This window comes from Melopsittacus undulatus, chromosome 3 (assembly GCF_012275295.1).
Source record: "Melopsittacus undulatus isolate bMelUnd1 chromosome 3, bMelUnd1.mat.Z, whole genome shotgun sequence".
NCBI lineage: Eukaryota > Metazoa > Chordata > Aves > Psittaciformes > Psittaculidae > Melopsittacus > Melopsittacus undulatus.
Genome location: NC_047529.1, coordinates 9,107,812 through 9,133,135, shown reverse-complemented (window position 1 = coordinate 9,133,135; position 25,324 = coordinate 9,107,812). Strand labels below are relative to the sequence as shown.

The 25,324-nt window shown below is 39.4% G+C and overlaps 1 protein-coding gene across 3 annotated transcripts; it reads right to left on the bottom strand.

Moving 5' to 3' along the window:
* Positions 1-4,103: 4,103 nt before the first annotated feature.
* C1D (C1D nuclear receptor corepressor) lies at positions 4,104-18,834 on the bottom strand. Of its 3 annotated transcripts, none has more exons than XM_005147452.3 (5): positions 18,788-18,834; positions 9,691-9,831; positions 7,908-7,974; positions 7,419-7,474; positions 4,104-4,647 (listed from the first exon to the last, which is right to left on the bottom strand). In XM_005147452.3, the coding sequence occupies exons 2-5, from the start codon at positions 9,829-9,831 to the stop codon at positions 4,471-4,473; spliced, it is 441 nt and encodes a 146-aa protein (XP_005147509.1). In that variant the 5' UTR covers positions 18,788-18,834; the 3' UTR covers positions 4,104-4,470. The 3 variants fall into 3 exon arrangements, with proteins under 3 accessions (XP_005147509.1, XP_030903447.1, XP_030903448.1); XM_031047587.2 differs by lacking the exon at positions 18,788-18,834 and adding an exon at positions 12,408-12,489; XM_031047588.2 differs by lacking the exon at positions 18,788-18,834 and adding an exon at positions 10,270-10,503.
* Positions 18,835-25,324: the final 6,490 nt, after the last annotated feature.

The following is a 25,324-nucleotide window of genomic DNA, read 5'->3' as shown; positions in this document are numbered from 1 at the left end:
GGCCCTCTAAGCTGGAAAGTTTCTTTGGCTTGAAGTTCATCACACTTACTCTTGAAGAACATTTTTGTAAATCACATTATTTTCAAATTACATCCTCATTTGCATGTCACTGTTTAGCTGAAGTTACTTCTTGGTCCAACTTGCGATTTGCATCAACAATAGTTTGCTGTTGTTTCCTTACACTTTAATTCTCTAAAGCAGCTATACATTACTAGACAGCCATGTCTGAAAGAAGAAAGGAATGACATTCCGATCAAGTTGTTTCAGGTTTTTTTATGGTTAATGTTTCACATATCCCAGGTTGTAGCAACGTCAAACAGGAAAGTTGTGTCCTTCTAGGTATAAGGGGTTTTGCTGTTACTTGCAGTAGAGGAGAAACTTAATGAATAGAGTTAAAAGTTCAGTGAGATCTTTCTAGAAGGAACCCTATGCCATAGAATGTCAAACCAATAAGTTTTTCCAGTTATAGACTGGAGTTTGCTGTTCACAACTCTCAAAAGTTTTCCTGTGGCCAACAGGTGATAGAAGCCTTAATCCAAGTAACCAAGGTCTCTTCTGGGGCTGAAGAACCAGGTCTTCATCAATCCGTGGGCAAAGTATGTCATTTACTATGGAAGCTAGGATTTCCCTTTACATTTGTAATGGTCCCAGCCCCACAGTTAAAAAGTTACTTTTGGTCTACTTTCTTAAATCCAATAAGATTCTTAATTATGTGAGAATTAAATTTAACTTTTATCATTCCAAATTACTGTGTTTTGAGAAGATTTCCAATAAATCCGCAACACTAATACTTTCTGACAAAACTTCATGCTATTATTGATTTTCAAGGCCAGGAAAAAATAAGATTACTTAATCAAATATCCACTTTTGAGGATGCAGTTGTTCATTAATAAAAATACTTACGGAGTAGAAATGAGCATCAGTGATGTGCTGACTTCCCAACTCATGGCTACCATTTGTAAGAGTGGGAATTTAAATTCTAGTAAAATTCCTCTTTTGTTTGCAGCCACAGTAAAATCTGGCAGGTCTTCTAAACTACTGGGGCTTAAAATCTTGAGTTGTGTTTTCACTTACTTTTTGAAATATTCTTTTGGTAAGCTTGGAAAATTCCTTATGCAGCCTTATATCAAATTCTAGTTACAGCTGCTACCTTCACGTGCTCTTGCCAACCTCATCACTTTCTTGGTGCAAGACCAGAAAGCAAGAAAAGTTCCAGGAACAGGTAACACATTAAACGCATGTATCAAAGCACAATCTTTAACAAAATGAAAACTATTTTCACTTCTGACTTAAACACCTGAACACAAAACCTTTGAATTTTGGCATCATTGAATAGCAAGGTGCAAGATAGGACACACAGACTTCCAACTACACGTATATTTCTACCACAGCTTAAAGAGTTTTACATCATTTTCTTACTGATTAGTTAAAAACATTCTTAGAAACAGCAGTTTTAGTGCTCCTCTTAGCTGGTATGTCTAATAGTAGTTAGCCCATAATATAGTAAAAGCAAGACGAAGCAGGGAAATGTCACACCTACTTTATTATTTTCTTTAAATATCTGAATTCATTATTACTTTACTTCAGTGATACTAACAACTTACTATTATAGCAACGCTTTGCATTACATTGGCATTAACTAACCCAGAATTGATACTTCTGCACCATATTCAGCACTTACACCAATGGGACTAGAAGTCTCCCAGATGTTTTCCTTTCATGCCCTGTCAAACCATTCTACAAACTGGCTTGTATAGATTTAATGCACACAGATACTGCAATAAATGTTCTTGTCAGCATCCTATTTTGAGGCAGGAACTTCCATAAACAATGTTCAGTGATTTCACATTGGAGACCTCAGTCTAGATGTTCCAAGAATACTTGACATAAAAACCACTTAGCATTCATGATCTTGTATTTTAAGCCTCTAATAGAACTGTTAACAAATAACAGGCAGTGACACTTCTTAGTTTGTGGGGCATTTGTCTGGGTTGTTTTCTAGAAAAGCAAAGCCACAAACCCAGGCTGTGAACAGCCATACTAAAGGATACAAACCTTAAAAAAAAAATTACAAAGTTGCATTTGTTAAATCTATTTAAACTGCCCTATGACAAGTGCCAAATACCTGTATATAATTAATTATACCAGATGGACTTCTATGTCAGTAAGTCTTTGCTAATAGACTTGCATTATTCTTGTTTAAACATTTACTTACGAAACCTGTGTACTTTACTGGACACTAAATTATGATCCTTTTTAGAAATTATCCTTTTAAAACAAAAGTTGTAATTGAAGCTTAAGAGGAAAACCATGTAATGGAAGTGTTCTTCAATCCCCTTTTAATTAACAGCACTGTAAATACAACCTGAGCTACTCATTTCCTCGAGACAATGCTTCTCAAAGCATAAGACACTGTTTCCCAGAAAAAAATTCTATATTAAAGTGCTCTGGCTTGTGCCACTTCAGATTGCTTCTATCCTTTTGTCTTCCCAAATAGTTCATAGGACACCTGGCCTTTTTTTACATTGATATTTTTGAGATTAACATTTTGAACCTCAATGCAGACCTCTATATCCACACAAAGTCCAGAAGTCTGCTTATAATAGCCTATAGCTCTCATTTTCAGTATCAAAGATGTGCAAGACAGACACACACAGACTTCCAAATAATCTCTGTCCAAACCTATGGAGCACACCAAGAACTGCTTTACACATGTATTCCTATCTTTGGCCTAGAACACACTTCAGGTCTTTTGCATTTTTAATCATACTTGCACAAAAAAAAAAAGCCTCCTGAGTCCAACAGCTTTTTCATTTGGCGTAACTATGACATTAACCTGTAGAAATAAAGCATTCTAATTTTAGCTTTCAGCTGGCAAATGTGTATGGGTCTTCGACATGCATACTTATATGAGCAGCTCTAAGCATAGCTCTAAGGCAGAAAAGTGCCATATGTACATGAACATATATACAAGCAGATTCTTGTTAGGTGGACTGAAAGAACTGGTATTTATTCAAAGAGTTTATCATAAACGAAAATGAGTAAATTCATACCAGTCACTGAAAAAAGTTTCTAGAGATATGCATCAATCATTTCACTTTAATAAACTTGTCAATATATTGAACTTTTACCTTCAAATGCATATTTTTAGGTAGTCAGTGACAAAAGAAGCTTCATTTTAGCACCTGATTCAATTTAGTCCACATTCTACACTGTATGATGTAGTACAATTCTATAATGACAGTAACCATCCACTATACATCATTCAGCTATAGATATACTGGATTAATTTGGTTTTGTCATTTAGTCTTTCACACTAACAGTATCACCACACCACAATCTCAACCACTTTTGTAGACTGCTACCCAAACTACATTTTGGTGAATTAATTGGGGTTTTTTTCCTTCCTTTTCCTGTATTTCCTTTCCTAAGTAGAGAGTTGCTGCTAATTGTTAAATAGGTTTTGGGCAGATCATTGAGTTTTGCTTTGCAGTATACTGAAAAAAATCAATAACTGAGGTTCTTCTGAGGAAACTTAAGACGCCTCATCTCCTAAATGACTAAACTTCACCTATTGAGGAAAATAAACAGAATACTTGTAAGACACAGTGGTAGTATTTATTGCACCACAGAGTGCTTTCCCTGATGAACATCTGAGAAATACCAATGGATGACCACACTCCTACCACCTCAGAGCATACCTCTCTCTCTCACTGTATCAGCAGCAAAGGATGAGCACTGCAGCCAAAATTCTAATCAAGTTCTCGCATATGCTGTTTTTTAATAGCTCTCCCCAGCCTGCTCCTTTTTTTTTGGACCCCACAAATTGCCCTTTGGGGATATCTTTTCTTTTTCACTGACTAGACACCATGGCTTAAAGTGGAATACAAACTGTTTGCTTGTGGCCCCTGAAACTCAGTTTTCTCAGAGGCAACAGGAAGTAAAGGAATATGGCCAACCTTCAAGTTCAGAAGCTGAAAAAGGAACAGTTTAACAGAGTGAATAAACCTTGCAAAACTTCAAATACAGCATTTCACATAATGATGTGATGAAGTAATGAGAAAGAAAACATGGCATAAACACCACAGACTAGATAGCACTGGTTGAGACTTTTTAATATTCAATTTAATATTTTAATATTCACATTAAGAACATGTAAAAAAAAGTGTTAATCATCCAACAGTAAAAAAATCACTAGTATGTATTACCAGCAAGCCTATGCCAGGTCATTGTCATTTCAATAATGAAATGTTACCTCTCTTGCATCAAATGGCACTTTTAGATAACACATACAATGTGATCAAGTGAGTGACAAGTGTTCTGAACAAAATACAATCCTATAAAAATTCTTACCTATAACTTAAGCAAGATGTTGCTGTACAGCACCTCCACAAAGTGCATGCAGTATGCACAACACATTTCAAGGTAAGTTCCTAGGCGTCTCTAATTTATATAAGGGGAGGCAAAAATTTAGTCCATCTTTCTCTTTTTTCCTTTGCCAGGTCCTTTGTTTTTCTTTTCATTTTCAGGGCTTGGTTCCCAGAGTGCATTTCTTACAAATCTAGAAGCAGCTCCTTTATCAAGTTTGGATGCCTTTTTCTTTTCTGCTATTTCTTTGACCCTGTTCATGTACGTTCTTACTCTCTCCTGGAGGGGAAAGAAAAAAAGGAAAAGTATATTTCACACTATTCTCCCAAAATTGCTGTGAAAATGAAATCAATGAGTAGAAGCTCTCCACACTTTACAATTCTATAATACCTAGAAAAAAATTATTATTTAAATATATGTACAAGGCTTTTCTTTGCAAATGCCTTCTTGCAAACTTGAGGTTTCTCCTTTAGCAGAATTTCCATCACAGGTACCTACTACACTAATATCTGCATGACATCCACTGTCATAGGAACATGAAGACCTACAGAGATGAAGACTGCATCTAATTGACAGTGAGATGAGAATTGTTTCTGCAAGCAAAGTTAGAAAACAAAGTACTGAACTCAATTTGGAATTTGGCCTACATAAAGATGGCAAAATAGTATTTAGATTTGACATACTTACAGAAATGCCATTATATAAATTATACTCCCTGACTACTGTCTAATAAAAAAAAACAAAAAACAAAACCAAAAACTCAGCATGTCCAAGCAAAGCCACAAAGCATCTAACTCAAAATCAAAGATGTCACAAGCATTACATATGCAACTACACCGAACTCTAGTGGTTAAGATCCTGAAATGGTCTAGGGAGCTTATGACTGAACCTATTTAAGGCAGCCTGATGGATTTCCAGCTGTACCAGAAGTTTCTTTTTATGACCATAAATAATAATAATAATACCTGTTTCCACTGCCATTCCATAAAGCGGATACTCTCTTGCCATGTTAGCCTCCCCACAGTCATTTGGTGTCTAAGGATTTTTTGAACAAAGCATGACTTGGATTCACCCCACCTAAGCATACCCACCCAGCTTACAATCTCATTTATGTACCTACTCTTCCTCATCTACTTCTGCAGTCAGTAAAGGGAATTGCATAACTGAACCTCTAACATGGGAATTATCCTCTGTTAAGTGTCTGCTTCTCTTCACTGACTAGAGAGGACGCTTACAGTACTGTGTAAAATACATAAGTTTGGTTGATATATTTCATGACTACGTATTTTGTTTAGTATGGCCTTCAACTCTAGGTGTTTCTGTAATGCAAACAGTAACATATGTATACATACATACATACATATATATATATATATATATATATCGCTCTACCCGATACCTGAATTATAAATGTGCATTAGCAGAACATTTATGGATACTGCTAACTAAATAAATGTTGATACTATGCAGCTCACACATTTCTCACACAACCATTGACAGCTCCTTGAATCTGGAACAAGTGACATGACCTACAGAACAGAACTGATTTTCAGTTCTTCAAATGACCATTATAAGCAAGTGTTGTCAAAAAATTGGCCACTCTTTCTGTATCAAAAACATAGCTTTAAAAGGAGAGCTTTACAGGGTCTGAAATCATGATAAGCTGTAATATTTCTCTGGTGACTGAGTAATGAGAACAGATGGCAAACCTACATGTATCAACCTGGGAAGAAGGAGCTGACAAATGTCAATGTGACAAAAGAAATTAACTCTGATAGCTTGAATGTGAGTTTATTAATACAGTTTTAATGTCTGCATATTCCATGTATGTACACGAGGAGAGCAATTCTAAAAACAAAACAATGACCACAGAGTGGTTTTTTTTTACTCCCTTTCCACATGAATGAGAACATCACAATGCTCTTGGAAGGAAGGAACATGCATTCATTCACCTTGATACTTGTAAAAGGAAAAAACAACTGGATAAGAATCTAGGCTGTGGTAATTCACTCATTCTTCAGACTTAAAATGACTGGTAACTGTGAAGTAAAATACCAGCATAAAATATCCACGGCAAAATAGATAGAATTTATTTTTAGTATCACTAAATTAACACATATTCAGACACTATATAATACATGAGGAACTTTCTGCAAGTTTCAGTCCCATCTTCTGTTCCACTGCCTAGGCAAGGATTATATTTAAGCTAAGTATTTTACAATTGCCCAGATTTAGTAGTTTTATTCATACAGGAATTAAAATAAGGAGTTGTAAGTTTTGATTTCTATTTTTTCTTCAGGCTAAATGATCTGATATTTTTAAGTCAGCAGAATTTTCAAGATAGCGGCCTTCTATACTGTAGTCATGCATCTAAATGGAATATAAAGACAAACCTAAGAGATTTATTGTAGGTTGTAAATATGTCACTAATGCAGAATTACTGGACAATACACATACAACTGGTGCCAAAAAAGCTTTTAGCTTTGTTGCTGAACTGAATTCTTTACTGCTGAGAAAATGAATTAATGGAAGACTTGGAAAGAGGGGGGGGACTCTTTCCCGTCTTCGCTAGTAAATCAACCACACTACACTTTCAGAGTCATACAAAAGTAAGAAAAGACAGCCTCAGAGATTAACATGATTCCAAGTATTTATAAGAAAAAAATGCCATACTGGAAGTTATAAATTATTATCAGACATGTAACATTTTTCCATTTAGCATTTACAAGTGAAAAGCTGCTCTCTTCAGAATCCAATTCTCAAAGAAAGGTGGAGAAAAGAAAAGATGACATCATTTATCTTCTTGTTCTAATTTCAGCAGACTCTACAACTTTGCTTTAAACAGTGCCATTTGGAACTAAAAATATGACTTTCTTAATTTAGAGAGCACAGCAGGGCACATGAACAGTTATATAACACTATGTAGCATATGCATGCTATTATGGCAACATCAATTTTAACCATCGATACAAATATTTTTTTTACTTTTATATGAATTAAGTGTCCTGGGCAAGTAAGAAATTGCAGTGCTTGCAGTGTGAGAATCTTACCAGTTCTTGTTTCACTGAATGTTCCTTTGGATTGACTCCCTGGATAGTCAAGTATACTACAAGATAAAAAACATGAAGTTTTTAAATCTGAAGGCTGTCATGACTGAGGACCCTATGAATCAGTCACACAGGAAAACTAATTTCCACATAAACACATTAGTAACAATTAGAGTTAATGGTGTAAAGTATCTGACAAACGATTATCATCAATATTGCAGCTAAATTAAAAAAAATCTAACATAGTTAATGTTGCTATGAAGAAAACAAACATCTTCAGGCAGGTACAAAGTCAGCTTCTGTAAATTCCTATTTTTGATTTGGAGTTTCAACATCATTTACTCTACAAATGGCAATAATTTGGATCCTTGGGGTAATTACTGGTTTCTAATTATTCTCCTATGAAATATGATTATTTAATGTTTGCAGCTGTCTAAAAGGTGTTCAAATAGCATCATAAATAGTACTTTTTTCCTCCTACCACATACTTACCCCAGAACAATGAATTTAACGCGTACACTGAAACCAAATCCAGCTTTGCTTGCTCCAGAGGCTCTAACTAGAATGCAAAAAAAAAAAAAAAACAAAACCCAAAACAACACATTTGCACATTTTATAATTCTGAATGTATTCATAAAAGAAATACACACTGAAGGAGGATATTTTTGCACCACAAGTTCACTAAGACCACGTTATACCTATTTCTGTGCCATCACAGAATCATTCTCTCCCAAGTACTTAAGTAATTTTCCCAGTCTGATGCCACAGTCCCAAGTGGCCAAAAGCACAAATATCTGTTGGCACGTAGCTGTTAGACTACTATTCCCATAGTCAGAAAGAAGTTCCTGTTTGTCCATAGAAGCTTAACTCAAAGTAATTATTGCTATCAGTGGAAGAGAAAGTTGGGGCTGTTCAGCCTGGAGAAGAGAAGGCTGCATGGAGACCTCATAGCAGCCTTCCAGTATCTGAAGGGGGGCTATAGGGATGCTGGGGATGGACTGCTCATTAAGGACTGTAGTGATAGGACAAGGGGTAACAGGTTAAAACTTAAACAAGGGAAGTTTAGATTTGGTATAAGGAAGAAATTCTTTACTGTTTAGGGTGGTGAGGCACTGGAATGGGTTGTCCAGGGAGGTTGTGAATGCTCCATCCCTGGCAGTGTTCAAGGCCAGGCTGGACAAAGCCTTGGGTGACATGGTTTAGTGGGAGGTGTCCCTGCCCATGGCAGGGGGGTTGGAACTGGATGATCTTAAGGTCCTTTCAAACCCTAACTATTCTATGATTCTATTCTATGAAGGGAAAAAGAAGTCTTAAGATTGCTGAAGCCCAGATGTGAATATGCTATGCTACAGTCAATGAACATTAACACTATACATGATAGACTGTGTGTTCAATGCATGCTGGAATACTTAGGGCTGTAAAGCAAAGGAAGAATAAAGGTAATGAGGGTTTTTTTCCTTGACTGTCAAAATCAATTTATTATTTTAGTCCTATAGGATTTCCAGAACCTCTGATAACATCATTGTACGGCTCACTACTTCTAACATGGATACTGTCAAAAGATCAGTGTTGTCAAGACTGTTTTCTCCATGATTTATTTGTGTTAGAAATCCTCAGAGGATAAAGAAGTTCACTCATGTGCTAGCTTTTTCTTGCCCTAGAGAAAGAAATTACATATTAGGCTTTAAATGTTAAAAGGTAGAGAAGCTTGTATGAAGTCTTCGGTCTGTACCTTGCTCTGCCTTTATGCCCTGAGCAAAAACCACATTTTACAGACTCAGGCTTATAACACAGCTACAGGAGACAGCTGGGTTTTTTTTAAGCACCAGGTTCTGCAAGTCTAGACTTCTAGAATCAGATCAATTCTCACTGCTGTCAATTCACCTTTATATCCTACTGCATATACAAAGTTCCATTAAGTCTGTTGTGAAAACATCTCAGAAAAAAAAGTGTGAATAACCTCTCCATTATGAAAGAGCACTCAGCATGCACTTTAAGGAAGGTCAGGAATAAGCTAAAATGTCCTCTATTTAAATGACTCGCTGGTAAAATCATCAGTTTTCAGCTTGGAAAAGCATGTATTTCACTGTTTAGTTTGTAAGATCATCTGGGTATCTTAGAAATGTAAGATTTTCAAATACTGGGTATCAAGCATAGAAAGTGTCATATTTATATGTGCAGTGGCCAGGCCTAACAGACCCTTTATATTTCAGTTGGGGTTCCCAGATATTCTTGTATTAGTAACAAAAAGGTTGTCAAAAGCAACATTACCTACCTTTTGGAGGTCACTCCTAGAAACCAACATCATTGCTTTCAGCATCTCTTCTACAGAACCAAGAGATTGTTCAAATGTTGCCAGATAATCATGAATTTCAGTGGGGTATTCTTCTGGATTGGTATGATCTGATGCTTCCATCTGGAAGGAGGAAACAAAACTAATAATCCTTTTCTCTAAGTCTCTGTGGAGTCAAAAGACTGTGTTTTACAATACAAAAAATTATTATACATTCATTAAACATTGTAAGAAATGCATACTTCTGAAGAGTTCTAGCAGGTAATGTCAATAGTGACACAGTTAAAGGTCCTATAATTTCATGGGTATCGCCTAAATGCTGTGCGAAATGGCATGAAGGAGTATTACAAATGACATGACTGTATTATCTACTCTTGTAATAGTCCCAAACCAGTATTAAGCTTTTATGGTCTGTGATAAAAGAAATTATTTGCTTGTTTAAAAGAAGCATTCTATAAATCACAGTATATAAAGAGCTATAGCAAGCAACAGGCAGGAACACTAAACAAAGACAAAACCAACAGAGATACGGCTTCAGCCTGTCTTAGGAACAGACATTACTTCAGCTTTAAAGCGGTTATGCAGCACCACTTATGTCAAGGTCAGTTAACATCTTCCAGTGCTAAATTTAGGAGTTGGTCCAAGAAACTCTTCCTGTGAAACTGCATCCAGTTTTCTTAATTCTCGATGGGGTATTATAATCTGCAATTTAACTCTATTGGTAACAAAGATGAGTTGATTTGGAGATTTCAGAATACTCTGGAAATCTTGTAGAGTCATCTATGCACAGCAACTGTAAGATAAGCAAAGAGGTGAAAAATCCCAAAGCACGCCTTTTTGATCCCAGCATTTATGGTAACGTGTTATGGCTACTGCCAAGCCATCTGGCTGCTGGCTTAACTGATACATTGAATTCCTCTCAAATCATAAATCCCATATCATGAGGAGTCAATGCTACTTATATATTATTTCCTACAACTTCTACTGACTGAGCAACAACTTTGCAAATGTTGTCAGAAAAGAGAGCATAATTTTCATGCCCATTGGTGAGCTATATCAGGACAGTGGGAGCACCTGGATCACTGCAGTCCTTCCTATTTAGCTTCAGTGTAATCCCACTACCCTGCCATTGAGTACAGGGGGAATTAAGTTGGAGACCTTGCACTTCAATTATGAACACCAAGCCACACACTCAGTGCAAACACCAAAGAAAGAGCAAACAACTGTCGCATCACTGGAGTTTGTTCTAGATAATGACTTGATCATTCTCTTTTCCTGGCAAGAGCATGGTATGCGTGAAAGAGGTTTCTTTTTATTTATGTTGTCTCCTAGAGGTCAAACAGGAAGAATATTGGGAGGAAAACCAATGTGAAACTACTCAAGCTTTTCTGCAACTCCAGTTTTAATCACAGCAGCGTGATTCCAGAAATAAGATCAGCCAGTTAACAAGGCCAGTTTCACTGTTGCTGTTTGCATAGTTAAAAATTATAATCCCACTCAGCTGCACGACTTTTCATCCTGGTCAGAGGTGTTTTTCAGATCAAGTACAAAATGATAATGCTAACCATGACATTTTGAAGGTCCCTCACTACCCCAGCATGGAACTCACACATGTAAATACTGCTTCAGTCAGCTGGAAAGGATCCAAGCAAGAAAGCTGAGCTGGACATACAAAATGCTACCCACAAAAAGGCAAAAAGGCAATACAATTATTTCTGTCATTTATGATAGTATTGTTCATGTTGCATTCTGTCCTAAATAAGATATAATCAGCCCTTCTTAGGTTGATTCAAGTGTGGAAACAATGTTGTTAAATTTTAGTCATAGAACACAACATAAAAAATAATTCAAAGCAACAGAAGAAACTAGATTTTCCCTGGTGTTAATATTAAGTTAAGCTTGGTTAGAAGGTGTCTGTCAATACACATTTACTATACTCGCACATACAGGGAGAGAGGTGCAATCCAGTCCAGTCCTCTACAGTTTCCTATCACTGCAATACTTAATCTACTATGGTCTTAATTTGAGGGACAGGCATGAACACAGTGATAAATTCCAACTTTTCTCTCTCCCTTTATCAGAGAATCAACACCAGCAACTGCAGCAGGAATATTAAAAACAAGAACAAAAACCTTTAGCAGCAATGTGTTATCAATCAAAACTAACTTGACCTATTTTACAGCAGTTGCAAGGATAAACAGTCACTAGAAATATATTATAGTCTTTCCAGTATCCCAAGCTAGACCTAAAGAATGAGGCAGAGAAAGAATAGGAAGATAGAAGGAACAGTAACAGATACAGTCCAAAATATATTTTGCTATGATTGTTGTGTCATGAAGTATTTACTTGACACTGTCAATTGGCAAGGAAAGGGGGAAAAAAAACCCTTCAATGGAACATCAGCCTTCAATGGAACAAAGCTGCCCATTAGCCTGTGTACAGTGCCCTTCATTGATAAATCAGCTCTTTCTTCCCAAGGAGGGGGAAGAATTTGTTGAACTTGTGTTTTCATTTCAACAGGAACTAGCAAGTTCCTACTCCTGCTGCGTAGGGACCTCTCTCTTTTCATTAGACTGTTGTTTCAGCATTACTAATCTCCAAGCAGGATATGTTACAGTGTTGGCGCATGCCAACAATAAGGCAGCAGTCAACAGCCTAAAATAGTTTTGATAACATTAAATCAGCAAGAGCAAACTTACACTACATTAGGAGACGTGTACACCGGAAACTCTACAAAACTGTGCCTGCCAAAATCAACACACAAGACTGCACAGTCCACCTGCAGAATGACAAAGCCAAGGATGGGAGGAACTAAGACCACATCAGTAATTCTCTAAACACACGTAAAGGCTGTACTGCCCTCAATAGTTCTGTCTTGGTTATTAAGTCACAAACAAGTTTTTCCTCAAAGTTTTGCAAGTGTTCATATATTTTGAACAAGCAGAAATTTAATTCAGTTCCTGAAGTCGATGTTTAACACACAGGATTTCTCTGATGAATTTGCTTTCAACCAATTTTGTTTGGCAAGGAGACCCCACTTAAAAAATTAAAGACAGAACAAATATTCAGAAGAATATTCAGAGAAGTTACAAAAATGCTTGCTGGGTAAGCATGTGAATAATGGGGAAAGCTAAAGGAAATAAGGATAAGACAGCATTTTCATTATCAAGTAATAACAATGCAGAACACGTGGTGGTGTGCACAATGATAATACTTTCTAAGATCTGTAATTTTGAGACTGCAAAGGAAAGTTCACAACCCATAAACATAAAACAGAAAAGGCTCACTTTGATTAAGGACACCAAGGCAAACAAATAGTGATGAAAAATGTGGTATGACTTCATAACATCAATCTACCAGAAACAATTATCCCTGTTAACCCCAACCACAAAAACTGCCATGTAGTTTTTGGGAAAACAGTATAAAAGAGAAGTATCTTTGATGAAGAAAAGGACTTTAAATCACAAATGTAAACAATTTTAATGGGAAAATTTATTCATCTTATTTAAGTCTGATCAAAAACTGTCACGAGTTTCCACATCTGAACATCCCAAAATTTCTGACAGTTTCTGAATAAATTCTTGTTCATTCAGAAACATAACTACGTTTATGTAAACTTCTACTTAGAAAGCAAGGAACACCTTGTTTCCCCTCCAGTCAATATAGTATAAACTACAGCAAGTAACACACTCAACCTGCAAAGAGGGGTGGGAAATATCAGACATTACAAAGCACAGAAAATACACAAATACGAAAAAGAGAAAGCAAGAGAAAATACATTATCTTCCGCAGACTGTAGAAAGTCTAAACAAGTGACAAATCAGAAGCTGTTTGCCATTCGCTAATCTGGCATTTGATGTAAGATCCAAGTGAGTTAAATGCTGTATAGAGGACGTTTAAATAAAACCAAACAAAATGCAGATGATTATGCACAATACAACTAGCAAAATCCTCCATCTTCACATTTATCTTCAGGAGAATGAAGAGAACTCTGCAAACTCCTTTCACACCCATGACTGGCATATGAAGGTAAGAAAAGGAAAAAGGGAAACTGCAGACAATTTGCAGGTGACTTTTATGAATTATTTTTGAATACATCTGGTGTTTTAACACAAGCCTTAGAAAGTAATTGCCAGCTGGCTTAAAAAGCAAAACCAAACCTCCTTTCCTGCCCACCCCCACAGCAAAGCTGTGTCTGTCACGCTGAAAGATATAAACTCTAATTAGGCCCTGGGTACCCCTATGAGAGATTTTGCTGAAGATGCATGGTGAAAGTAATGGAAGCCACATACATATATCAACAAGGCAACAGGAAAGCCCAGAAGACATCATTTAAAAGTGCTCAGTGTTAATATTATACACATGGCTTTCAACTGGAATTAAAACTGCAAGTTCAGGATAAATACAGCGTATTCTAAATATTTTGTACATGCAAACAGGAGAAAAAGTAATTTGGCATCCTTCATTCTGCTTAATATTGCAACTTGCTTCACACTTCACATTAATTCTTATCTACTTAAGCAGTAGAAGTCTTTGTCTTTACACTGAGCTCATATTTTTTTCATATAATTCATCTAGCAAAACTCAGATTAGACGTTCCTTTTCATGCATATTTTACAGATTATACAGAGAAAACCAAAGCAAACACAAACCCTTTTGGTTGGAGCATATAAAAACACTCTCAAATTCAAAACAAATGCACTAACAACATCAGCGTGACAAACCATCTCTGTCAGCTACTGAAAATTGACGCTGTCCTCCCTCTCCTGAGCTCTGACTCACAACCTGTAGTGAATGTAGCTGATGTGTAAGCACAGCAGAGATTCCTTGCTCTAACCCTTTAGTTCACTGCTGTGGCTACAGGACAACAGAGCAACAGGCATCTTAATTCTACCAGCAATCGTGACTAAATTATTTGATGACAAACCTCTTTTGGGCAGAGAAATCCACTTTATTCCATGTTTGCAAAGGTTTAAATATAATAGGCTCTACTCTGTGACAGATGCTCCTCAGCATTATTGCTGCTTAATAAATAATTAGCTGCCCACTAGTCATCTCTGCATCCACAGATCTGTTTTGCTAGTAATGCTTCTCAAGTCAGCTTGGGGCAGCTGGAGAGCAAAGCTACTACAATTAGTAAGAGCATGCTTGCAACTCACAACCTTGTCTGCAAGAAAGATTTCCGTAGCAAAAGTAATTAAGCATACCATGAAATACCAAGTATGCACCAACAGGCTTATCTTGATCCCCTTAAAAATATCGCAACTTAAGCCACAGTAGTCACCCAAATTTGCACTGTATTACAAATGTGCAACAGCTGAGCAATCATTTATAACCCAGTTTTCAAAGCTCTGCTCATCAGCATCTCAGCGTGCACAGCTCATAGCCATCAGGCTCCTGCTGATGCCACCGAGATCATGCCTTTTGAGCCTCAAAGGATTTACAAAGTTATTCTGATATTCTGATAGAAAAAGAGAGCCTTAGTGACATGGTTTAGTGGTGGACTTGGCAAGTCCTGGGGTAAGGTCGGACTTGGTGATCCTTAAAGGTCTTTTCCAACCTAGCTGATTTTATGATTCTAAGATTAAAATTTAAAGGGAGGGGAAACTATTTTTCAGGCTCACTTACACTTCAGCCTGACTTACACTTCAGCCCATGGTGGGTATCGTGAGAAAACAGGTATCTCAGCTTGGCTTAAACCACCCAGATTCACTACAGCCCCATCAATATCCACACAAACCAGCTTTCATGTAAACCTTCAACTCAGTCTGCATGATTCGTAAAACATTTTTATTCTCTGTATTCAGCTGTCCTAGACTCCACAACTTGATGACAGCCACTTCCTCTTCTGACAAGTCCAGTATCCCCTGGCTCTTGCTCAGCTCCAGCCTGTCAGTACACTCATCAGTAAGTACAATGATAAAACTAGCTTTCTTCAGGTATGTCCAGAACACTTCTTAGGGAGAAATCTTCATAAAAGCTCGCACACTCAGTCTATGCCACCAAAGCTTAGTTCAAGACTCGGGCTTTAAAGTGATTTTATATTTGTACATCTAAACTGGTCTTTGAAACACACACTTTTGGTTGCACTGAACCTAGTCAGAACTTATACAGCAAAATACTCTCTCCTTGCACAAAACAGTTCACACACAGTGGGTTTTTGTTCAAGACAGCAACTAATACTGAATACTTCTGTCCTACCAAATTTGCAGGGAACACAAAATAACCCACCTCCAGTCTACAGCGCCTGTGTCCTCTAAACCATGTACCTCTTCTAAATGTACCTCTTCTAAAATCTGCTGCTGCTCTCCACTCATATCAGCACCATGAATATCCAGAATTAAAACCAAGGAATTTTGTCATCTTTTTAAGCTGCTAACCTCCTTTGTACCTGATGCAGCAGTACCTTTCTCTACTTTTAGCAACCCCAGTCTATTTTTGGCTGTTCATTATTTGACTGTGCTAACAAGACTCTGTACAGCTATGAGAAGTGTATTTATCCTTTTTTGTTCTTGTTGTTGAACAGTAACTGTGGGATGTTGTGTTCTAAGCACCAATCTTACTGATGCAGGAGAAAAATAGGGAAAATCTCTTCTGCCTGTCCCCTAAAGACAACTTAAGAGGTGGTAACCTAACAAAATAGGAAACCAGTTACTATCCATGAACAAAAAGGATGTGCAAAATCACAGAAGTGAGGGAGTACTAGGGAAAACTACTTGGGGACATGTCATTTTCACAGGGATTGAAAGAGATGAAATAAAACATTGTAGGATGGAGAACAACAGTGCACCCTGGTCTGGCACAGGAAGAGAGGTATGGCAGTAACCACAGCCTGGCACAGAAGGGAGAACAAAGCACCAGGATAACAGAGGCAGCTGGGAAAAGGAGCCTGAGCAATTTCCCAGCACAGAAAAACTGAGTTTATGCAGAACAGCAGGCATGGGGAGCACTGCCTGTGGGAAGAGGTAACTAAATGTCACTCAGTCACCCCTTTCTTCTTTTCTGTGCTTCCTTTTCCAACTTAGTTCTGTACACATGCCTGGAGCTGTGGTGACCAGTACCATCCCAGTGCACTGTTTATTTAAAGACACTGATGTTCTGCTCAGTTCACCACTGCATATATATCTTACCATTTTCTACTGCTGTCATTCCAAGCAAATAATCTTTACTAAATGCAGGCAGCTCATATGAAAAGCAAACCAATTACACCCATGAAGAATTTATTTTAAAAATCTTAAACCACTTTGTAAAGAAACACACTCAGCAAAAAGGTTTGTGTGACTCCTGCACAACATTTCTGATAGGAAGCCTAAGATTTCTCAATCTCTTCCAGGTTTCTCACATTCTGGGGTACGGCCTTGTGTTAAGTGCTTTCTGATTTCTTTGGCAAGGGTCACACCCCACCAGGATTAGGATTATCCAAGTATTTTAGATTGGCAGTGTTCCTTTATATTTTAAAATCAAGAAATGTGCCAGACACCCCTCAATTTTGATTTATTTTACAATCAAGTCTTTCAATTATTGCTTCAGAAATTAAGTCTATAAATTAGCATAACCTAAAGTTTAATTTGGAAGTGAAAGTCCCTTTTAAGTTGCTAGCAGCTGAGCTTGCAGTCAGCTGTGAACAAAGACTACGGAAGGGGACATCTTTGCCTTTGCAGCAATGTAAGAGAACCATAATGAGATCTACCTTTTCACAGAACACTTGAGCTTAAGAACCTAAAGCATCACCTGCCTTTCAATTAAGGGGAAAAATACTAACCATTTTAATTACAGCCTATATGTACAAACTCTATCTTCTCTTTGAAAAGCACACTCTTCTTATAATTTCTAAGCTCTTGCTGTGCTCAAGATGCAACACTGTTTTAATGAGCTTTAATGGGAACCTAACCACTTACTGCCTATGGTACAGCCTAAGTACAACCATCCTCAAACCATGACCCCAGCTGCAAAGCCTTTATCTCGTTTTTATGGATAACTAAATAAGTGATGTGTTAAATTGATTTTATGCTCACTAGCAAAATTAGTACAGCATACAACTTGACTCTCAGTTCTGGGAAGGCACAGAGGATCATCCACGTGTTTGGGACAGTGAAAAGAGAACAACTTGGGCTGTGTCACATTGACTTAGGTCTCCCCTGGAAGCCTGACTCAGCTCTTAGGTCACACATGGGTTCCTTGATCACATGCTCTGAAGGTGAAATAGGTATGTGTGCAAACCGAGGCCTTCTCAACAGTTTATAACCAAACCCCCCCTTTTCTGTGAAAGATGAGGCACCTCACTGATCCTTCAGGGCCACGACATAATGGATTTTAGCACCTGGCCCAACTCCCCGAATGCATTCGGTTGCCGTGGTCCGACACGAACCGTGTTCCCCTCCCTCACTTCCGTGGCTCTCAACAGACTGAATCATAGAATAGTTAGGGTTGGAAAGGGCCTTAAGATCATCCAGTTCCAACCCCCCTGCCATGGGCAGGGTCACCTCACACAAACCATATCACCCAAGGCTTCATCCAACCTGGCCTTGAACACTGCCAGGGATGGAGCATTCACTACCTCCCTGGGCAACCCATTCCAGTGCCTCACCACCCTTAAAGAATTTCTTTCTTATATCCAGTCTAAACCTCTGCTGTGTAAGTTTCAACCCGTTACCCCTTGTCCTGTCACTACAGTCCCTAATGAACAGTCCCTCCCCAGCATCCCTGTAGACCCCCTTCAGATACTGGAAGGCTGCTCTGAGGAACTCAGAGCGGGGATAACCCACCCGCCAACAGCCACCACAGGCCATGCCTCCCGACAGGGCACTCCCCGCTCTCCAAACGCCTCTGAAACGCCCCTCAAGCCACAGGACGGACTGCGAACAGCCCCTTCCCCAACGTAGGCCTTCACTCCCTGCGCCGCCATTACCCCGGGCCCCAAGCCGAACCACCCGGCGGTGGGGTGGGGGGAGAGCGGGCAGGCCCACTTTGGGGAGTGGCGGGGGGGGGGCGGGCAGGCCCACCCTGGGGAGTGGCGGGGGGGGGGGGTGCCCACGCAACCCCACGCGCGGGTGGGGGCAGCGGAAAGAGCCGCTCTTACCTCTGAGAGCGCGGAGAGCGATAAGTAGGCGGGGCCTCCTCCGGCGCACAGCGGTGACGTAACTGCCGGCGCCGTGGGGCGGCCCCGGAAAACGGGGAGGGCCGGTACTGGTGGATGTTAAGTGCGAGTAGCTGGAATGCTGCTGATGGGAATGACTTCTGTCCATAAGAGCGAGAATTGGGCCCGCTGTTTTAAGGCAGAAAACATGCTTTTCGGCTCGCAGGTCGCTTAAGTGGAGGAGGTAAACAGCTGGTGTCCCAGCTGTTCACAAACGTTTCCAGTTGCTTCCTGGGAAAAGGAAGGCACAAAATGGTTTTAGAGGTGGTCCCTTAAGGCTGGAGATTCCCTGTTTACAGGGAGGCATCTCAGCAGTTGCTGACAGGTTGCACGTCTTCGCCTAGTCCTCAGATGAGGGTTGGCTTCTAACAGCGTTATTGGCTGTGATTCGTGCCCTGTTTCTCCTCAAGATTTCAGCAAACGAATCTGGGTTCAAAATGCAGTGGATTAATAGTTGTGCACTGCAGGAGCTTGCTGAGTGGAAGACTGTAGAAACACAGATGTGGCTCCCAAAGATAAGACCTACGTTTTACAGATTTACATTCTGATAAATAGTAAAACAAGTCAGTATCCACATCAAAAGTATTGGTATTACTAGCCAAAGGCCTCTTTTGCCTCCTTTCTGTTCAGAGCTCCAGCTGAACATTGTTGTAAACCAAGCCTGCAGCCTCTCCCCTTCAAGGCAGATTGATAGGATCACTGGAACTGTTCAGTGTGGTTGGAGGGGGCCTGTTCTCAGCTGCAGGTTATTCAGGAGTGCATGTGGGTGATTAAACTGTGGCTGGCTGTTGCCTGGAGGGAATGTGCAGAGCTGGCTTATTCAGCATCAGGGTTTCTAGAGGAAAACAGGTCCAGACTGAAGAAGGACGAGATCAAGGGTGGAGAAGGGGGAAGAATGTACTCATAGGGAGAGCAGGACTAAAAGTCTGGGGTCTTATCTAGCTTGAGTGCACCTCCCTGTGCAATTCAAAATAATTGCAAGAGTGAGCTTCCTTTTAATAAGTTGGTTTACATCTGAGTGCTATCCTATGTCTCTTCTAATTAAATCCGTATGAACTGCAAATGAGGGTCTCCCTCCTCCCGGTTGGAAGCATATCTAAAGATCTTCAGATGGAGTAGTTACTTGTTTACATCTTGTCGTCTCCTTTTCCTCCAGGAGATGCAGAGGTTTAGGGTTTCAATTTCAACCAAAAATGGCTGCAAAAATACTACAGTTTTTTTTCCATAACAGAGTGTTTCTGAAAGCAGCAAACATGGGGATTCTGTAAGAGTCTTTTCAGCTGTCTGTGGGATGCGCGTATGCATAGTAGAACCATTGGGGTAGGCAGGGGTATGCTTACTGTTAATATTTTAGTGTAATAATAAAATGTTTCTCTGAATTTTCATAACCATTTCTTTCAAAAACCAGTCTTCATGATTTTTTCTTGTTCATTTTTACTAGAACAACCACAGAATTATGCACCGGAGGTTAAAGGGAATTTAGGAGAGATTGTAGTTTCAAAAAATAAAGAAATGCAACAGCCTGAAGGGAAGCAGAGAAATAGCAAGACCTGCACTCCTAAGGAAAACAACCCTTCCCACTTCCAGTGCAACAAGGACCTCAGAACACTTGACGTATGTTTAGCTCATTCTTACCTCGGTGTTCACATGTCATAGGTTGGGAAATACAGAGAGGGAAGTTGATTAATAGACTAATTGATTTACCAACTGTTAGGTAGAAGTTTCTGCCAGAGTCTTATTTCCTAAACCAAATATTTTGTTTCAATTACAAGATCAAAGGAGAATGTGACACATGCTGATCAACGTTCACAATCAGCCAACTGTTTGTAGAAGATTGTAACCACGTAGAACATTAATGCAGTACACGTTGTACTCGCAGAATTTCATGATCGTACAATGTGGCTCTCTGTCTCCTTCTAGTGGTTTACGTTTGTTATAGATAGGCTACTGACTGCAAAGTAAAACAGATTTATACGCCAGTTAATTGGAGTTCCTATACCGAGAGCTGTAAGCCTTGGAATTGCTTGAAGCATTCCTTTTCTCCTTAAAATGGCTTCGTTGCTTGTTCGGTTTCCAAGAGCAAAGAGTGAGGAGTTAAGGATTTACATTTATCCCAGCCAAAACCTGATTGAGATACAGTTCATGTAATTCAACTGTTTTGTGTTGGTGCCACTCTGAAAATATATTATGATTTTATGTATGGTTATCTATAAAAAAATCTATCCCAGAAAAGCTCTACTGCCATCTGGCATTTAATGGAAGCCATTTCATTTGAGAGGCCTATGAATGATTATTGATTTTTCTCTGTTATTCCCAAAACAACAGAAAACAATCCTGAATATTTTCTCCAAAGTAGTCGAAGTGACAGGTGTCTTTAATGTAATTACTCCTTTGTTATTATGTATCTTCTTCATTGTACATACTATATATTGACTCCTGCAGAGTCAATGTTCTTTGTGGAGTAGATGTGGAGGCCAAATCATGTATTCTGGACCTCAGTGGAATCACTGTGCCCTACAGCCTGGGTCATGCAAAGCACCACAGCCTGCCTTACAGATCAGCTGTGGCAACTCCAACTCCCAGAAACAATACCACTGAAAAAGCTTTTGTATATACTCAGAAGATAAACCAAAGAGCCTACATTGTTCTGCTGTGAATCTGCTATGAATCAAAGAAGGATGCTAGAACCTACTTGTAACAAAAGGGTTAATAAATCATTGGCAAAATAAAAATACAGACACTAAAATCAGACCAAAAGCAAAAGGTGGTTGTAATAGGCATCTATAGTCATCCTAAGGGAGAAAATGAAGCAGTAGAATTGCTTTGTCTGCTAGTCTGGCTTCTTCTGACACTAACCACTCGTTTTAGCCTTTTAATGTGAGCTTTAATGGGAGCAGCAGAGCTACTTCATTAAATAATTCAGCCTTTCTAAGTAGACACTTTTATCAGGTGTCCACCATAAGCCCTTTCTGGCAATTACTGGAAAGCCGGTACATCCAAGCACAGAGAACATTGCCTTTTATCCTGTCAGTCTCTGCCTTAAACCTCTAGAGATTCAGCAACGATAGTGAAAATGCTAAACCAAAGCGACTTAAATGAGATCAAGTCAGTCAAAGTACAGCTACATTGTGATGCAACTAAAACCTCTGTCTGTAGCTTGCATTTAAAAATGTATTTGTCTAAACTTGTGCAGCGTCACATTTGAAACTATTTCAGGAGTGAATTAGTCTGCACCAGTGTTACCTGAGCTGCAGACCGCTTCACAGCAGTTCCTGGGCAGGCATATTTAAAGTCAAGTTATAGCCAAAATCATTAAAAAGCAGAATATGAGACAGTACCTTTCAAAATCCCAAGTCGGAGTGAGCAGAGCAGTCTGGGAGATGTAGTACATACAGTACACTTGTGTCTGGAGGATCTCAGCCACACTGGACATTTCTGAGCTAGGCATTTTGTGATTGAGGCCTGTTTCTTTGCAATGTAATCTAATGAATTTTGCTCCAAAGTGTGGGCAGACCAGGAAGTTACCAGAAGAGGGTGCAGCAGGAGTAAGCTGAAGCATGAATATCCATCTGTTGGCCAGTACCTGCTTGCCTACGTGCACTTGCCGCTCATGGAAGAGGGGTGAGTATCTGATGTTTCCTTTGGTATATCAGAAGACAAGACATTCACAAAAGGACAGTTACAGGTAGTTTCATGGCTCAATGGCATGTTCACTGTAAGTTATGCCTCTGCCTGTATTCTACAGAGACCAGACATATGCAGGGAACAGGGAGTCAGCTCAGGAATAGACATTTTACAGTGATTTATTACAAGGCAGATGGTGAGTCCAGAATGAGAGCCCAAGATATCTGGCTGCCAGGTTTGTGTCCTACCACTAGATAGGGTAAGAAGGGAAATAGTCTTGAGGCTAACTCACAGGAATGTCTCACATCTTCAGGAACTGACAAGCCTGTAGCAGTGACGCTTAGGACAATGGAAAAGAAGAGTAACCTCCAGAATTTTCCATCTTGTGATAGTTTGCTGGATCTGGGGACAGCATATGTGGCAGCGTAAGCCCAAGTGAACTTAGACTCACCTCTCAGTTAAAGTGCTCTGGAAATGTCTTTTTTTCTGCACTCAAATTAAATTAGAAGGGCTTTAAACCTACTAAACACAGACTGTTTGCCCTTTTGAAAACAGAACATTTCTGATCAAAATACAGATGTGAAAGTGCATGGAAAGAAGGAAACTGAGCTTGATGTAGCTTTGTTTTAGGGAGGAAAAATAATATAATTCAATAAGACTAGCTTAAACCCTCTGATTAAAGCTTTTTTGACATAACAGATAGGGAGGGTGAGATCTACACTGAGATAAAGATAGTTAGTACAGATCAAAAGAGCTTGTGTTCATGCCAACTAGATTAAATGACAGGATGTGGTGAAGTGCTGGCCACCATATCTAGTTACTTTACATACAAAGCTTTATTTGCTGAATGTAGATATATCTATTAGGTCATATGCATTTATATATGGAAACTGTAGAAATAAATTGAAAGCAATCTACCATGTGTAGAGTATTTGTTCTGATGCTGTTCTAGGATTGCATTTCTTCCAATTAGTATGGAAAGCTGTAATTTTTTATAGCTGTCTCTCTCCCTAAGATTGTTGAAGTAAATTGCACTAGAAGCTGAGGTTTATTTCTAAATGCATTAGCATTCCACCATTCTTACTTGTTAGCTTCTGTGCATAAATTCAATAGAGCCATATATTTCATATTCCAACTTAATTTTAGTGGGAAGCCTAGGACAACTTTGGGAGTGAATTAAATTTAGGACCCATATTGCAGTTGTCATCTTAAAGGGTTTTTTACATCTGTTTATCTTGACGTAGCCCCTGAAGAGGCAGGCTATGAGACTGGAAAGCTCTCTGGTCTAACCCAGTATGGCTGCTCTTATGTTTCTCATACACTGCAACAGCAGGATGTGGGAGGAAGGGAATGTGAATGTCAGGAAGTGAAACCACTACTGGATATGAAGATGCCACAGGCCCATGCCAGTGTGTACTTCGGTAAGGCAGCAGGGTCTATCCTCCACATCTGCTGAACAGGCCACAAAGTCCTGTCTGGTTGAGCTGTGCCAGAAAGAAACACAAAGGAGAGATTCTGTCATCTCTGCAGTAAGATTGATGACTCAGAAAATGAAAGGTTTAGCATGGGATGCAACTGAACTGAACAGATTCCATTAGCTGCACCTACCTTTCATTGGTATTTTTTCATTATTGCTGCAGTGCTGCCTAGAAACCTGAGGATCACAGTGCTTCAGGCTGGAAATACTCCTAAGAAGATTGTCTCTGCCTCAGAAATCAATAAGCAAAAGACAAAAAATTGAGAGAATAGGAGGGAAAAGCCTTTAGTATACAGAGGACATCACTAGTGTTGGATTATTTCTGGCAGACAGATGCAGGATGGGCTGGAGCAACATCCCAGCATAATTCCAGACTGGTTTGGGTTGGAAGGGACCTTAAAGTTCATCCAGTTCCAGCCCCCTGCCATAGGCAGGGGCACCTTCCACTACAGCAAGTTGTTGTAAGCCACATCCAACCTGGTCTTGAACACTGCCAGGGATGGAGCAGCCACAGCTTCTCTGGGCACCCTGTGCTAGCGCCTCAGCACCCTCACAGTAATGAACTTCTTCCTTATATCTAATCTAAATCTCCTCTCTATCAGTTTAAAGCCATTCCTCCTTGTCCTGTCACCACATGTCCTTGTAAAAAGTCCCTCTCAGATTTCTTGTAGGCCCCCTTTAGGTATTGGAAGGCCACTGTAAGGTCTCCTGGAACCTTCTCTTTTCCAGGCTGAACAATTCCAGCTCTCTCAGGCTGTCTTTATAGGAGAGGTACTTCAGCCAGAGCCAGAAACAGCTACAACTGTAGTATAAGAGGTGCATGGTTCCATTATGCTCCATGACACAAGGAAGGGGGCAAGAGGGCGCAGGTCCTTTAGTGCTCCCAGCATATCTACAAATAAGAACAACTCAGGGCTTTCTGCCTCACATCTGTGCTAAGTGAGGATAAAGGAGCATTTCTGTGCTGATAGAAATGTTCACACAAAAAATCAGGTCCTCAATATGTTACGAAACAAAAGTATTGTCCATGATGGGTTTTCATGTATTCATGTATTTCAAGCAGCCTGCACTTGTAAGAGAAGGAACTGGAAGCAACTGGGACTTGCAGACTTACCCAGTAATTTACTTGAAACAAAATAGTTTCAACTGCAAGACTGGATCAGTCAAAGAGTGGGCAACTGCTATAATGCAATCTGGTAATCAGGCTGAGCTACTGCTTCTGAATCACTGCCACACAAAAAGGTCCCATTAGGTCTCAATTGCTCTGCAGTTCTGAGGGCCTTAATGCCTTCTGCAACCCACACGTCCTCTGGCTTCAGAGAATATCTTAAATGTTTCATAACCTTCAAATCCCAAGCAACTCAGGAGAGCTTGCCTGT

Excerpts from the sequence above, each read along its gene's own strand:
- C1D (XM_005147452.3), bottom strand. The coding sequence starts at position 9,831 with ATGGAAGCATCAGATCATACCAATCCAGAAGAATACCCCACTGAAATT. Across the intron at positions 7,975-9,690 it reads CTAGGAGTGACCTCCAAAAG|TTAGAGCCTCTGGAGCAAGC; the intron begins GTAGGTAATGTT and ends TTTGCATTCTAG. Across the intron at positions 7,475-7,907 it reads GTTAAATTCATTGTTCTGGG|TATACTTGACTATCCAGGGA; the intron begins GTAAGTATGTGG and ends TTTATCTTGTAG.